Below are 15,570 nucleotides of genomic sequence, written 5' to 3' on the forward strand. Positions count from 1 at the left end.
CTGTAATACCAGTGATTTCCTAGAGGCAAATGTCCAGTTTATATATGACTACTTTGTGGACAACTAATGTAAAGAAGAAATATGGACTCAGTTGCTACCTCTTCTGAACAGAATAAGCTTTCAGATTACTTTTTGCCATGACTTGGGTCAGGATTCAACAGATACCAAAATATGTATGTGTACTTAACTCTCAGCACCCATTTAAGGTGGACTTTCTCTTCCAGTGTACCATTTAGTTTAGACATGTATAGTTTGAGAAAATGATTAGACCTATTTGCATTTTAATTTGATCCATACATTTGCATATATCCCAAGGAAAGCATAACCCTGCCTGCTCACAACAGTATATCCTGCTTTTATACCCCATCTTTCCCTCCTGCCCTGTTCCCCTGCTTCTGTCACTTCCCCACGCGGAACCTCACACACATACACTCACATGCAAACATCCCACCCTCACCTGTAGCTCTCAAGATGGCCAGCGTCAGGAAGACAGGTAAGATTATTTTGAATGTTACTTGGAACCTTGGCTCACCTGCCGCCCTGTTTCTCCTGTCTATCTTCCTCAGGCTTGTGGGCAGATTGTAATTTGTATCAGCCATGGCACCAAAACAGAATGACTTTGGCCCCATAGGGGCTAGGGCTTTTATACCTCAATGGACCAGTAATTTGCACCAGTAATTTGTGAAATGGTACCCCGGAAGAGTTGTTTCACGTCCCCTGGGTCAGCTGAGTAGTTTATGTGGCTCCCAGAGAAGAGTTCACATTTCTTAAAATCAGCACCCAGGTCTGCCCAGAAGCTGCATGACTAAACGCAATTTGGATGGGGAAATGCTTTAGCCCCCCTGGTTGCACGTGCAAGGCTGCAAGGGCAGTTTTAGAGGGTTCCTTTATCTCCTCTTTTAATATGAGATGTCAGTTCCCACAGTGGATAATCACATTAAGAATTAATTATTAAAATCCATATTTGTATTTGAAGGCTAGATAGAATTTGCTGGAGGTTTGTAAGGGAACTGTCATTTTAGGATTAATCAGGGTTATGTTGGTAAGACTTGAAAACCAACACACAATTTCTGTGAAAGTCGTGAATCATTAAGATACCCCAGAGCTTTTAACAGTGATTCTCACACAACAGAATTTCATCCACCCTTCATCCAAGCCAGTCCTTACATAGGGAGGCCCGAAGTGTATCCGCACCTTGGCTTATGCTTTGCCAACCCTCTGCTTAAGCTCAGATCTGCTTCATCAGCCACGAGGTTGTTCAGGATTACCTCTCCTGCCAAAACCACCAATGAGGGCAAAGGCCATTTTATTAATTGTCCCTATTGTGTGGGGTTTGTGGCCTCCTTATCAGAATGCAGTGGCGACATAGTGACTGCAGTAAACTGGTCCAATGTACAGCCCAGCATTTAAAATATTATATCCACATGAAGAGCAAAGCAAATGCCGAAAGGTTTTGAGTGATCATAGTGCCTCAGCTTCGCTCCCTTGCCTAGTTCTGTATCAGACAGCGGTTGCTCAAAGGACTGCCAGCATATATTCGCATCAAGCTAGGCAAGAGCATTATCTCCCCACACCTAGATCTTGGGAGCAGTTGGTGACAGTGCTTTACCAGCTCAGTACTCAACTTTCTCTTGAGTATTATGCATTTGATTACTCTCTTCATCAAGTTGTTGAGTCCCACTTCCATGATCTTATGGAAAATGCAGTAACTCTGAAAAGAAACTAATAATTATTATCCCGTACTGAGTGCCTACTACGTACCTTTATTTCTCACCACCTCATGAGATGTAGGCATTCTTACTCCCTGTCTATGGATGGAGGAAACTGAGGCACACAGAGTAACTCAGGGTAGCACAGCTAGTAAGTGTCAGAACCAGAATTAACAGCTTGGCTCTGACTCCAAAATCTATTCCCTTTCCGCTTCGCTGTAATACTTAAGAATAGCGGGGTGGATATGGACTACTTAAATCCTATCCTGGGACACTTTATAAATCCTTCTGCATTAGGCTACTGTAAAATTTGCACCTGAACCCAGACAAGTGAGGAAGGGGGACCTGTGCCTCTCACGTGTGACGGGCCTGGTTTCAGCCACGTCTGGGGGACAGAAGGGAGCTGAGCTTGGCCTTCCAGGCATGTCTGCAAAAGGCCGGCCCAGCAAGGCTGTTGTAGCCCCAGGACAGGCCACAATCCTTTGGCACACAGGCACACCTTCATTGTGTAACCTTAAATGGCACCCACTATACTTATTATGGTTTTTTTAAAAGTGGTGTAATGACAATGGTTAACATTTGTTCAAAGATTACTCTGTGAGTGAATGAGCTGGGCCTTTGCCTGGTTTTCAGTGAAAGCCAGATTGGAACTAGCAGGCAAGTAGGCAGGGCCAGAAGAGAGCCTGGAGGCAGTTTTCAAGAAATGACTCTCTTAGACATTTGGGACCAAATTTTAGTTTGTATCTCCCTCAACTGATTTACTCTATTTTCTTCTCTGCTCTGACTCTCATTCTGAGGCTGAACATTCCCTCAAGATAACCCCTGTTATGCTGTCACACACCACCCAACCTCCAGGACACAATGCCTCTCACCCCTACCAAAACCATCCTGCTTACCTTCTCTTCCTCTCAGGCTCAGTCCAAAGTGTCAGCTAACCGGTGTATTCATGTGAGAGGTAGTATATGTGCAAATTTCTTGGGGAGGTCTGGAGAATATCTCCTGCTTTTGTTTTCACTCATTATTGGATTTGGCCATGCAAAAAATATTTGGAGGAAAGACCAAACTCGGCACCTCTCATTGGAATGGCCTGGTATGTGTGCAAAGCTGGTCATTTGGACTCATGGCCAAGTGAATGGCTGGCGTGTCTGGGAAGCTATAAGCCAACTACGGCCTGTGCTAGGGACACATACACACTGTAGCAAATTAAAAAGAAGACCCATTTTGCATGATCCCCTAAAGTAAACAAGATTTAGTTCTTTGTTGGTGTACCCGACGAGCTTTCCTGAACTTGGACATCTTAACCAGTAGTGATGAGGCTAAAAATCTGAAGCCAGGTTACTACCCCTTGTTTTAGAAAGATGTATTTAACTATCTAAGTACAAAAGTTTATCCTCATTCTACACATACTGAATTTGTTTCCTAAAGGTCACAGTCATATTGGAAATGTTTTCTTAAAATTAAAAACATCCTTAATTTCTGAATTAGGAAAATCTGCAGTAGTACACTGCTTTAATAGCCCTTTGGAGGACCTGAAGCACTGAGATTCTTAGTTTCACCCCTCGGCTCTGTGCTGGAGAGCACTATCACAAGAGAAGTCAAATATCTGTAATATTCTAACAGTCCATGCGAAGAAGTCATCCTAGACATTTTCCAAAATCAGAGGAAATGTTAGGAGTTACAGATTAAAAGCCAGTTAAGCCACTATTGATTTTTAAAATTGAGCAAGAACGTTCACTTGGATCTCAGGGCTTGTAGGAAAAAATATTTTTAAACCTTAGCTTGAATTTGATGTCCATAAGGTGGGAACTGATTTGAAAACTACAGAACTAGAGCAAAACATAACATATGGTTGGGAACCAAAATTTAAAATAAGGGGGAACAAGAAGAGACCTCTTGATGCTGTTGCATGCAGCGCGGTAGCTCTGCCCCTGCCCAGCGCACCCCCTGCCTAAACTCCCAGCGGATGAGCTGCATCCCCCTGCAATAAGGACCACTTTAGGAAGTAACCACTTCCTCGATTTGGCTCACAGCCACCTTGCTGCAGAATGGAGCAGTCATGGATGTGTAGTGGTAACATTTGTGAATGGGTAGGTACTGCCAAAACCAGCACATCTATTTCCCATTGATACGATGCGAGTGAAAAGCTCCCGGCTGTTTTTTTTTTTTTTTTCTTTTTCCACCTCGAGGACAAGGTAACAGATGTGGGCTCTTCCTGTGAGCTCAGCCTAGTCACAAATATTGCCGCTACATGTGCAGAATCAAACAAGAACAGCATAATACAGCATAGCTTGCACATATCTTTCATATGTGATATCTTCACGACGGAGATGTTATCTAAATAGGGAGGGTTTTTGTTGTGTTTTGTTTTAGTTTCAGTAACATTCCAGTCAATAAGGTGTAGCTACCTTATTGACAGGACAAACGAGCATACCCTCCATGCATTATTAAGATCTACTTTGATGGCACAGAATCCTCCCCTGTACAGAAATGGTGGTTGTAGGGACTAATCAGACCATTTTTGTATGTTTTCATCAGACTCTTTGTTTGGCTGGAACTCTGCACTCCTTACTGCTTGCATGTTTACTAATTTATTATTAAAACCCCCATATTTGCCTTTGTTCTTTCACAACTAACACACTGGCCTCTGAATGCATGAGTTTTGTGTGAACTGGTGTGTGACTTAGCAACTAATAAATATATCAGTTGTATTATATTTTCAGATCTTAAAAATATAACTGGAATTACTGTACTAAAACATTTTTTACATTAAGTGATAAAAATAAGGCAGAATATGAATATGTTGTACACTTAATTTACCATTATGAGCTCTTAGAATCATTTTATCCCTTCTCCATTTTAGCTTTTTATCTATTTGTATAGGAAACTTCATTATTGGCTTTCTAGTTGAAGAGTCTGATTCTGTGTGCTAACATGTGAACAATCCATTGCAGTTATGACATTAGGAAAGTAAAATTCCAGCATTCCTGTGTTGTGAAGGGCAGAGAATCTCCCCGTAGCCAAACCTTTGCACTAGTGGCCTGTGGAAATAGGAATCAGAGAGTTTGTTCTGAACCCACTTTTCAGATATATGAAAAAGATGTTAGGCAATCACATAATATTTATGTCATGTGTTCTCAACGTCTCAGGACTCTGTCTCCTGCCAAGTCTCCCTCTTCATCAACTGGGTCTATTGCCTCCAGCAGAAAATACCCATACCCAATGCCTCCACTTCCTGATGAAGAGAAGAAAGTGAACCGACAAAGTGCCAGGGTACGTGGAAACTGCTGTATGCTAACAGCCTCGATCATTATTGTTCATTTTTGAGTTCATAGTTTAAAAGAGCCATTTTTCCTTTTTTGTTTATAAAAAAATGAAAAAAAAGGAAGATTTGCAAGATTCCATTGAAAAATGGAAGATTTGGGGGGCTCAGATTTATTTTTGCAAATGAGCTTAATTACTGCATTGAGAAATGCTAGAGATATTTGGTATGTTTTAATCATTCATTGCTATATATATTTTATTATACATTGTAGCTAATATATTACAGTCTGAAATAAATAAAGCAGAGAATGTATTTTGCTTTATCAGTTTTTTAATATACCTGGAAATGCCAGAAATTAAATAAACTAGCCTCATTTCCATGTCTGATTTGTTTCCTCTCACTGGCTAATAACACCCAATAGGACTTTAGAAACCAGAACCTATGATAGAAATTTAGACTAGTGTCTTGGAGATGGGATGGAATGTGGATACAATGAATTTGGATACATATGAAAATCTATAATATTGAAAAAAATATGGTAAAGTGTATGGTAAAATTTAGCAACCTTTTATATTTTAAAAAGCCAGATTTATAAACACGTAAAAGTTTGTTATTTATATAAAAATATGGTTCATCAGAAATTTATTTACTTACTTTTTTTAGTTTGTCATTGGGCCTTCACATAGAAGAACCAATTCCTTTTTATTTTATTTTCTTATTGAGGAATTATATTAGTATAATATAGTAATATAATTTAGCATATGTTATACACAGTGTTGTATTAGTTTCAGGTGTGCCAGAAGTTTCTTTAAATACTGAGTCCTCTTTTATACTTTAATTATGGATCTACTTGGCCTCACAGTGTCCCCGGAACACATCCATTATGTGAAATTTGAGATACAGTTGAGTTTAGAGAGGCAGACCAGCCCTCAGAGGCTTAAGTGAAAGATATAACTAAAGAATAATTACTTTTGTTGATATCCAGACTCTGTTGTGGTCAGTTACAGTGTAATGTGGTTCTTCTTGGAAATAATTTTGCAATAAGATAAAATAAAGCTTTAAAAGCCTGGGCAGATTTATCTGCTAGTGGGTCTTGGGTTCCTAGGATTTTTGGTTTTGAAAGATATTTCAGTGACTCTTTGATCCTGAACTTAAATAATGGGGTTCAAGGTAAACATATATCATTCAAATTTTACCTCGATCAACTCCTAGTCAGTAAGAAAACACAACTTGTTAAAAGCAGACTAGATTACTATAATCAAAAAGACTTGAAAACCAGTCAGTGGTGTTTTGTTAATTATATGAAGAAACACCTTCCTGTGTTAACACGGGTAATGGTAAAAGACGGAAAGGAAGAAGAAAATTCTGATTCCCAGCACTCAGCTTTCTGGTTTTAAAAAACACAATTGTTAATTGGCGTCCAGTTGTCCGTGACGTGAGTATGTTGTAATGAAATCCAAGGCTGATGGCATTCCTCAGGGAACGGTCAGAGTGTAACAGCCCAGTTTTGACCTCTGATAAATTGTCTACATTGCTGTATTGCTCTATCTAATGGGGGATGTTCTCTCAGCCGATGTCATGCCAGACTGCAGGTTATTAATGTTCCCACGTGAAAGCCCATGAAAATGTAAGCTCCCAGACGTAGTGGCTGGCCCATGGCCTCTTCCCTGGGACAGTGGTGGGAAAGGTCAGGTGGATCCATCCACCATGGAACATCCCCAGGAGCATGTAGCAGAATCCTGCCGAGTAGGCAGCCCCTGTCTCTGGGCTGTCTTTGTGGGCTGTGGAGAAGCAAACAAGCAGATCTTTGAATGAGCAACCCCTCCATCTAGAAATGGCCAGGCATGTCCGTTTCTGAAAGTGATGGCTGGGCAGTTCTTTGCTCCTTCTTCCGCCCTGGGATAAGGGTGGTCTTCTGGTTCCCCGGGTGCTATTCTTTTCTTCTCCTTTCTGCAAGCTGTCACTGATTTTTATAATCATTTGTAAGAACACTGGGCTCACTGAACCTGAAGTCTGAACCCTTTACTACTCCGCACCATCGTCTGAGCATCGATCCAGATGCTCTTTCCCTGAGGCACCTTGCAGACGCCCTGTTTAACCATTCGTCTTCACTAGTCTCCACCAACAGGGGTCACTCACACACAAACATCCTTACCGTTGAGGGGTTCGGTCTCCAAAGGGTGAGAACGCAGGCGGCTTTCCCACAGTCTTTGTGGGGTAGCCAACATGGGTACGCAGAACAGGATTTCCATGAAGGTTCAAGAGAACCTATTAAGGGAACCTCTACAGAAACATCCACAGAGTCACTTAGCTCTTTCTGCCTTTTCTTTCCCAGAAACTCAGATATACAATGACATGCCCCAGATTTTCAGTAAAAATGGAATTTGGATGTAATTTAAGTCACACCCGTCGTAGACTTTCTTTGTTCATGTTTATAAAAGTATACCCAAACCATATTGCCTGGAAACACAATTTTATCAGCTCGATCTCCCCCACCCCCCCTTTTTTTTTAAATTGGCCGTCCTCTGGTGAACGCAGTTGCATTCATATTTGATCATGCCAAGGTCGTTTACCGTGCATTAAAGCGATAACTGAACCTTGTAGAAATTAGATATGAACAGGACCAGGGTACAGACCTGGTGGCAGAGGCAAGAGGTGAGGGAATTAAAGAATGGACACCCTGCCTTGGGTGCATCATTCTACTCTCATGGGTCTCCCGAGAGAGGAGAGTCTTCTAGGAGGTAGTGATGGATTTGGAGAGCGGATGGCCTGGCCGTAGGCACACAGCAGAGATTTCTCTAAGTGGTTGGGGGTGGAATTGACAGAATCACACTTCCCCAAGGTCGTACTTCTCAGTGTTGGCTGCACATGGGAATTGTCTGAAGGGCTTTTAAACTATGCTAATGCCGGAGTCCCACCCAAAGAGATTTTGATTTAGCTGGTCCGGTGTGCTGTCTGGACTGTAGGATTTTTTAAAAAGCTCCCCAGATCATTGAAATGTGCAGCGGGGTTGAGACCCACTGCGCTAGTGAGCTTTATCAGGATCCTGGGGAAGAGAAGAACATGTGTGGTTTTAAAAAATAATATTTTAAATTATTTCATTGGTGATGTAATATTTAATTTATTCAAATTCTTGAGTAACATTAAATGAAGATGTGAGGGGTTTTATATTAAAAGGTGGCAGTTGCTAAAAAGGTTGAGACACAGGTTTAGAGGAAAGAGAAAGCTAAAGCTTTAATGAGTGTTTATTGTATCCACTTACTCGACTTGACAAGAGTGTGCTTCCATAACCATGTAAGTATGGATGGAATCACCAACTCTTTTTCATCTTCATAGCTCAGAATATACCTGTTTCCTGCTTTCACGGTGTGCAATTTTGCTTTTCTCTGTTGTGCAGCTATGGGAGACCTCCATTTAAGATCCACTGTTTACATGTGATACATCAAAACTGTTTACTTCAACTTTTATAGAAACCCAGCCTCACGGAATCACTGCAAATCTATCTGCTCTTCAGACAATACAGAGACCCTCTGAGATGCCCCAGAGGAGAGGAAGCCGAGTCTCACATCTGGATACCATTTTCTTTTTGTCATTGGCTTAGGATCTAAGTGAACCCTGAAAAGAACTACTGAAATGTTACACTATAACATGGGAACAATAAGGTACTGGTATGCTCCTGGATAATCCGCATGACAGATATATGTAGAAATATCACTAAAGTTAACTCACATGACCCAAATGTAGCAAGTTTCCTAAGGGACAATAGTGGATTCAGAACTGACATTCTGAAGCACATCCTCATTGTAGACAGTAATGCTATGTGCATGAAGCTTCTGTTTATTGCAATTTCCACATTTAAGGAAACAACATCCCGTAATAGAAACTAGCATGCAGGGCTAAGGCATCTAGGATTTGTCTGCAGGACTTTAAAGCTTTGAGAGGCCAATATCCCATATGCTAACTCTGAACATGTATCTTTATTATTATTTTTTTTTACTTCTCATATTTATATCAGCATACAAGGAGAATTGTACATATGTAAACATTTTTAAAATAAAAGAAAGCAGCTGTTACACACAAGTATATTTTGCCAAATGCCTAAAAATAGTCACAGCCACATCATCATCATCCACCAAATGGTCTCTAAAAATGATAAGCAGATGATGTTGTAAATATAGTGGTCAGTGCTGTAAATGTGTCTCTCCCTCATTGGTATGCATCCAAACCATGTGATATCCCTTTAAACTGTGCACGGTCTGGAGGCAGTGTTATTGAGTAATTAATTGAACCAGAGAACAAAATGCCCAGCCTGCACAGCTGGCTGGGGCAGGGGTTGAGGGGTGAGGCTCCTCTCCTGCCCGCCTCCAGGCACTCCGATGCTGATGGCCTCTCCCCGGGACTCCTGCAGTCTGCCCCCGTTCTCCTTCTGGGAGCTACAGTGCCTGCCTCAGCAGCTGTTAGCTTGCAGCACCAGAGCCCTGCTAGTTTCACCCTGGAGGCCTGTGAGCCCCTCGGCAGCACATCCTGCTGAGATGAAGCAAGTGCACCAAAGACACATGAGACCATGGGCCGCTGATACCTTGGTAGCTTCCAACTTGCCAATACTCCAGCCCTTTGTGGCCTAAATTTTTGTTCTTTGACAAAACTTTTTAGCCACCCTTACCTGTAAAATGAATGACTTGTTTTAATACAACCAACTTTTACACTGTTTATTAAGGAGACTTTTCATCAGTAGGGTGGGAGTCTGGCAGGTCATTCCACCCTGATGGGGAAGCAAGATGGTGGAGAGTTCTACCGGCTGGGCTGGGAAGCCTCTCCGGGCCACTGAGGGTTTGAAGAAACCTAACACATAAGTGTGCGGCAACTGTGAAGTTACCCCGACAGTTGGCAGGGAAAAGAATCCGAGGTTTTGAACTCTTATTTTTTTTTAATTCCTAGAAAAGTAAGAAATCTAAGTTCAAGTCCCTTCTTTAAAGCCAAAGTTCGATAAGCTGTTATAATGCAGCTCTGTCATTTTAAAAGAAAACTTCCCTGGGGAGGCTACTCTAGTGAACTCAGAAATTGCTGGGAATCAATCCGACGCTTTGATGTGAAGAGTACTTCTGAATTTCCTCATTTTCTCTCCTTTTTCCTTGAGAGGAATGGAATCTGCAGACAAGATTTCAGAAATATCCTCTAAATTGGATCTCTCCCAGTCGTGTCCACGGTCAAAATCCACTTCATCTCCATGTGTAGTCATCTTAGATGCCCGAACTGAAGGGCCATGTTAGAGGCAGCGTTTGATCCTTTATTTATGTCTTCTGTAATGGACCTCTCTTCTGAAAGTCTTTAAAAACGTTTGACAAGCAATTTAATCATTCGAAACTGTAAAGTATAAACAGCATTTTTCATGGCAGGAGGGGATGTGATCGTCAATTCTACAATAAGATGATCCATCAGATTAAGATTTGGGTGAGTGTTGGGTGACCATGCCACATAGCTCAAGTGAAGGACAGGAGGGCAGACAGATTTGAAAATGTAGCAAATAAAGTGGCTTTTGACCAAGATCACTTTCATGTGCACTGAATGTTTTCTGGTATTGAGTGTATAAAATGCTAATGTTATAAGGTTTATTTTGACTATAAAAGAGTTTATAGATTTGAATGTAAGGTACTTTGTGTAAATATGCTTCTTAGTTATGGTTACACAAACCCTCATTTGACAGAATTCACAAATGGTGAGCCACTTGTGCACAGATCCCCTCACCTCCCCCCCTTCCTCGCTTTCTCAGTTATTTTTACATGAAAATTATTGTTCCGAGTGAAAATTATTGTTACATGCCTTTTGAGAGACATGGGTGTTTATAGTCATCCTCCTTGATAATAACATTCCTATGGAACTGAATGAAAAGCATTTGTTTTACTTGCAGGGAGAGTATGGTTTTAGAGTAGCTTTAATGTTCTGGGTATCTGTCGAAGAATGTTTGAACATTCTTACAGCCATTTGCAGAATTCTTTGACAAGTTCATAATCTCAGTGGGTAGTTTTGAGAAATACTTCCAAGTGTAGTCATGGTTGGCATTTAGATGTATTAAATCTAAATAGTTGTGACTTTACATCCATGGAGGCAGGGAAAATGGACCTAAGGCACCAAACAGAAGCACAGCATATTATTTTTTTATTATCTCTTTTGGAGAGGAACTTTGCGGTCACCATAGCAGTTTGTATTATGCAACTAATATTTATAGCCCCCAGACAACTATAGGACCATTCTACTAAACAGAGGAGAGCAGTTATTTGGCCTTTCTGTCCCATTGTATGCCTTTTTCTTCTCTTTCTAAAGTTGTGTGCGTAGAGAAAAACTTCAGATTAACAACCTGCTGCCTGAGATGTTCCATTTGTCCATAGACATTGCAGAAGAGCAAACTCAGATTTAAAGCAACATTGAAATCCCTTTATTAAGAATGCCAACAAGGGGGATGCGGGGGAAGAGGGAGCCCCTGAAGGAACAGACGGGTCCAACTGACTGGTCTGTGTCCAGCCAACTCTTTCTTTAGTCAGGAAGTGGCATCCTCCTCTGGAGTCTCCCAACTGGAAAGTGATCCCCTGGTCACCTGCAAATCTGTGGAAAGGAGTAAACTCAGTGCAGCATAGTGAGAGTTTTCAATTTAGTGTCGTTGCTCTATAAGAAACCCAGTGATGTTCCTTAAAAAAAAAAAAAAAAAAAAAAATTGACTAATAAAGTAAATGTAGGGTTAAATTGTCAAACATACTTTTTAGTTTGAGATAGGTGCTTTATGAAGTGGTACTACAGTTTCTCTCATTTTCCCCTTGCTTTAAAAAGGCTTTTAGAATTGTCTTTATATATAAGGTCAGTCTGGTATAGATTTCTGAACATAAGATTGAGAGGGTTTCTAAAAGAAGTTGCTGATAAAATTAGATCTTTTGTGCACTTCCAAAAAGGGACTATTTATATTTGAATTTCATAACAGCCTTACATTCCTTTTTTTTTTCCTTCCGTTGATTCCCTTGCAGATTTGCATAATTTATTCCCGCCCATTGTCCCAGATCTCTTGTGGCTACTTTACCTTTTGCTTTTTTAGATTTTGTTCTTTACTTCTTATAGTTACCTGTGGACCAGAGGAAATACGGTATTTTTACTCACTTTAAGTGTTTTGAAATCAAGCTTGTTTATTTATTTCATCCATCCTTCATTTCCTGTTGTCATGTAGTTCTGTTTTAACCTATATATTTAGTGTTTTTAAATATTCCCTTGTGTTGTTCAACATGATAATAAATCCTTACCTGAAGAGAAGACTCTTTTACTTTATTCTCCCTCTACGTGAAGGAAGGGTAGTTCATTGGGAGGATGCCAAGTGGCCCGGGGGCACAGAGATGTGTCACCGCATGATGGGAGTGAAGGGACGAAGAATGGCCAGCCCATTGCAGCCACAGCCTGACCAGGACACCCCTGCTAGCCACCGCCAAGGGTGCCCCCATGTGCAGTGTATTAGAAATGCCACCCTACCAGTGAGTAAGTTCCCATGTTTTCCAGGAAATGCTCTGACTTGCATTGGCAGGTGTACCGTCTACGTTTCAGGGTCCTAATGGTCTTTTTCCTTTCACTTCTTAGGTGATCCCCTAAAACCGTCACCCACGTTTTTGTTGTTCAGTGAAGTCAAGGTGAATTTCTCATTCTGCTAGCTTAAATATATATAAGAAGCAAACATCTGTATGGAATAGAGCTTAATTTGAGGTTCAGTTTTTTTGCTTTTCCCCTCAGGTGTTTTCTGAATGGATAAAACTACTCTGATTTTGGATGCAGACTTTAGAAATCAGGGCATAATATTTCTGTTCACATTTTATTCATGGCTTTGTCAGAGTCCCCAAAATGGAGTGCCATCTGGTTCAGTTTATAAGTAGAAAAACAAAACATTGAAAAACAAGAACCTGCCTAGTATTTTTGTCCTTTATATCCAGGGCCTGACGAACAGTAAGCATCCTCCCTATGGAATTTGAGACCCTTCCTACTTCCCAAGTTGCTCCCCACCAGTAGCTTGTTAGCCCTTTTCTTCTGACTAGGAACTGTCACTGTCATGGAGGTACGTCCCCTTTTTTCCCAGCTAAACTGACACTGGGGAGAACCACAGGGGTGCAGAATAGCGGGGAGAGAGGCACCTTTAGTCTCCTCCCTTTGGCAACTGGGCATGGATTATGCAACTTCAGAAGTCACAGAGAGATTGGTCCTCAGGTGTGTTTCAGGATGGGGAGGGGATAGGAAGCAAGCCTTGGGAGGTCACGGGGCATTTAGTCCTGGCATAGCAGCAGAATGGAGACGTGCATGAACTCGGAAGTCAGGTGTGCAGAAGGTGGTCACTGGGGGTGCGGTGGGGACAGAGGGGCTACTCGAGTGCCTGCAATAGACCCGTGAGCTTTGCAGTTTTCCTGAGTGGTTGGCTCTATAAATACTTAACGGGCCGGTCCAAGATGCGCCAGTCATTCTTGCCTGGTGCGTCCCTGCTGCATTATTCATAAAACCTGTATTGTACTGAGAGGTGCTTCAAGCAAGGCTGGCAGAGTTTTGCTCCACGGCATCATTATTTCATGTTTTCAGAGATCAAAACCAGGGAAAATGTAGGGTGTTTTTGTTTTTTACAAAAAGGCATACAATGAGACGAGCGATCTTAAGGTAAGGCACTTACAAAATAATCAATAAAGTTTTCAAAGAGTTTATGAAGGACATTTTCCTCTCCAGTTAAAAAGTTTCAGAGGTGGATTTTTGTGTTCTAATGTTCAAGTTCTAAAATAATGTGACTTCCCCCAAATCTTTAAACACAGCGGTGCTAAGTTATACCAGATAACACATTATGGAAAGTGCTGATATGAATTAATAATTTATTCAGTAATAATACAAGAGTTCCTGCTAAATTATACATGTATGTCACTGCCTGATTAGAAACCCCACTTTTCTTTTCTAATGCAGCACAATATCCAACTGTGATTCTATAGCTGGTCTTTTTAATGGGCAAAAACGACCCAACACCTTTGTTTTATATGGAAAACTTTTTTTTTTTTAACACTAACTTCAAAAGTGCTTAACAAAAGGCTTATTCAGGATAACTAAGTATGTATGTCCTTTTTTAACCTGCTGGAAGAGATGTGCCCCTCCAATCTAGCATCCCCAAAAAGACAACTTCTTTTAGAAACTGGGCATTCTACCTAAACATAGCAGTTTATAGGTTAGCCAAGGTAGGTCTGCGCTAGTGTTGCCCACAACCGTCATCTCTAAGGGGTGATAGCCATTTACAGAGTGGAAGCCACTTCGTGGGCAAGTGTTAATAGCAGCCTGATTTCACTTTTGGTAACCAGGTGATCCTGTGCATATATACTTAAGATTGGCTTCATTTTAATATATTCTCTCTGCTCCTCTGCACTTCAGGTTCTTAAGCTATTTTAAAAGTAACTGGGTTTTGGCAATCACCAACTGAAATGTATATGGCAACTGCTTTCCTGAGCAGGCGTGATATGTTTTATGGCTGTTCAAGTTATCAAGTTGTTCTTATATTGTAGGTAAACAAAATCTTACTGTTTTTAAAGGTCGCTGTAACTTGTTCAGATTTCTGGCACCATTTTATTAGCAACTCACTTCTGAAGCTGAAAAGATACCAGTTTTCTATGTTACTGTCATTGTAACACCAATAAAGTGACTTTCAATAAAAGATTTTATGTTATTTTGATGCCAGGCTCCCTTCAATCCTGTTGTTCTCCCTGTCACTGTTTGTCTTTAGGAAGCCTGTCAGGTACTGTGAGGGGGTTGTTTCTTCTTTTTCTTGTCCATACTGCCCTCAGGGGCCCATCAGCACGATGAGAAACAAGAGACCCTTTAGCAAAGGCTGGCCGCTCACTCCGTTGGACAATTTCCTCAGCTGGGTGGCAGGCGGAGTCTCCCATTAGCCACCTGCCTTGCCTCATAGGCACTTCCTCCCGGGCCCCCGATGGATCCGTTTCCTGACCGAGAGCTCCGGCGGCGGCTCAACCCGTGTCAGACTCTAAAGCATCGGGCCTTGGGCGGACTCTGCCTAGCTTCATGAGTCCACTGCCTAAAAAACTGGTCCACCTAGCTGTCTGCCTCTCACACAGCCGTTTCATCCTCTGGTCTTTATCTTGGCCCTTAGTTTCCTTGTCTTCAGCTCACAGCCTGCTGAGGACAAAAGTAGTTATAGGTCATCAAAGTACTGTTTGTTTTAACGTGAGAAAAAGAAGTCATTGACTAAGGGTTTATGTTTGAGATTAAAAAAATTTATGATTACATATAGCTGCATTTCTTATAAGATTTTAGGCATAGAATAATGCAGGTAAACACTGAAACAGTAAGACACTCAGCTAAGAAAAGCGAAGTCTAGATGGGATAGAAGTTTTAGCTCACGTTGCCTCTCTTGGACCAAAGGCACTACCTGGAACATGCTGAAAAGGGAGTCCCCCTCCACTTTGGCTAAGTGGGAGTGCAGGCTGTGATGAATCCTATAGGACTGCTGTGGTGCAAATCTATGCCAGTTGTCCTCAAGGAAGCACCTGGCTTCCTGTAGCCACATCCCTATGGAGTGCTTGAAAAGGGTTACAT

At 41.4% G+C, this 15,570-nt stretch overlaps 1 protein-coding gene and 1 long non-coding RNA gene across 3 annotated transcripts in view; one reads left to right on the top strand and one right to left on the bottom strand.

Annotated features, from left to right (window-relative positions):
- The window catches only part of ADAM22 (ADAM metallopeptidase domain 22), a 210,911-nt gene extending 202,401 nt beyond the window's left edge, over window positions 1–8,510 (top strand). Inside the window, exons 30-32 of one of the 2 annotated variants that reach the window (XM_088018611.1) lie at window positions 464–493; window positions 4,856–4,979; window positions 8,369–8,510. In XM_088018611.1, the coding sequence (XP_087874737.1) occupies window positions 464–493; window positions 4,856–4,979; window positions 8,369–8,389 (175 nt within the window). In that variant the 3' untranslated portion in view covers window positions 8,390–8,510. The remainder of the gene's footprint in view (window positions 1–463; window positions 494–4,855; window positions 4,980–8,368) is intronic. The other variant, XM_028119778.2, reaches the window with a different exon arrangement.
- A 2,871-nt stretch (window positions 8,511–11,381) lies between these two features.
- Window positions 11,382–12,210, bottom strand: LOC114221699 (uncharacterized). Its single transcript, XR_003611794.2, has 2 exons — window positions 12,038–12,210; window positions 11,382–11,571 (listed from the first exon to the last, which is right to left on the bottom strand). It is a non-coding gene; the product is annotated as an uncharacterized LOC114221699 (long non-coding RNA).
- Window positions 12,211–15,570: the final 3,360 nt, after the last annotated feature.

This window comes from Eumetopias jubatus, unplaced genomic scaffold (genome assembly GCF_037043125.1).
Source record: "Eumetopias jubatus isolate StellerSeaLion01/CBP00866 unplaced genomic scaffold, mEumJub1_p1.0 scaffold_14, whole genome shotgun sequence".
Taxonomy (NCBI): Eukaryota; Metazoa; Chordata; class Mammalia; order Carnivora; family Otariidae; genus Eumetopias; species Eumetopias jubatus.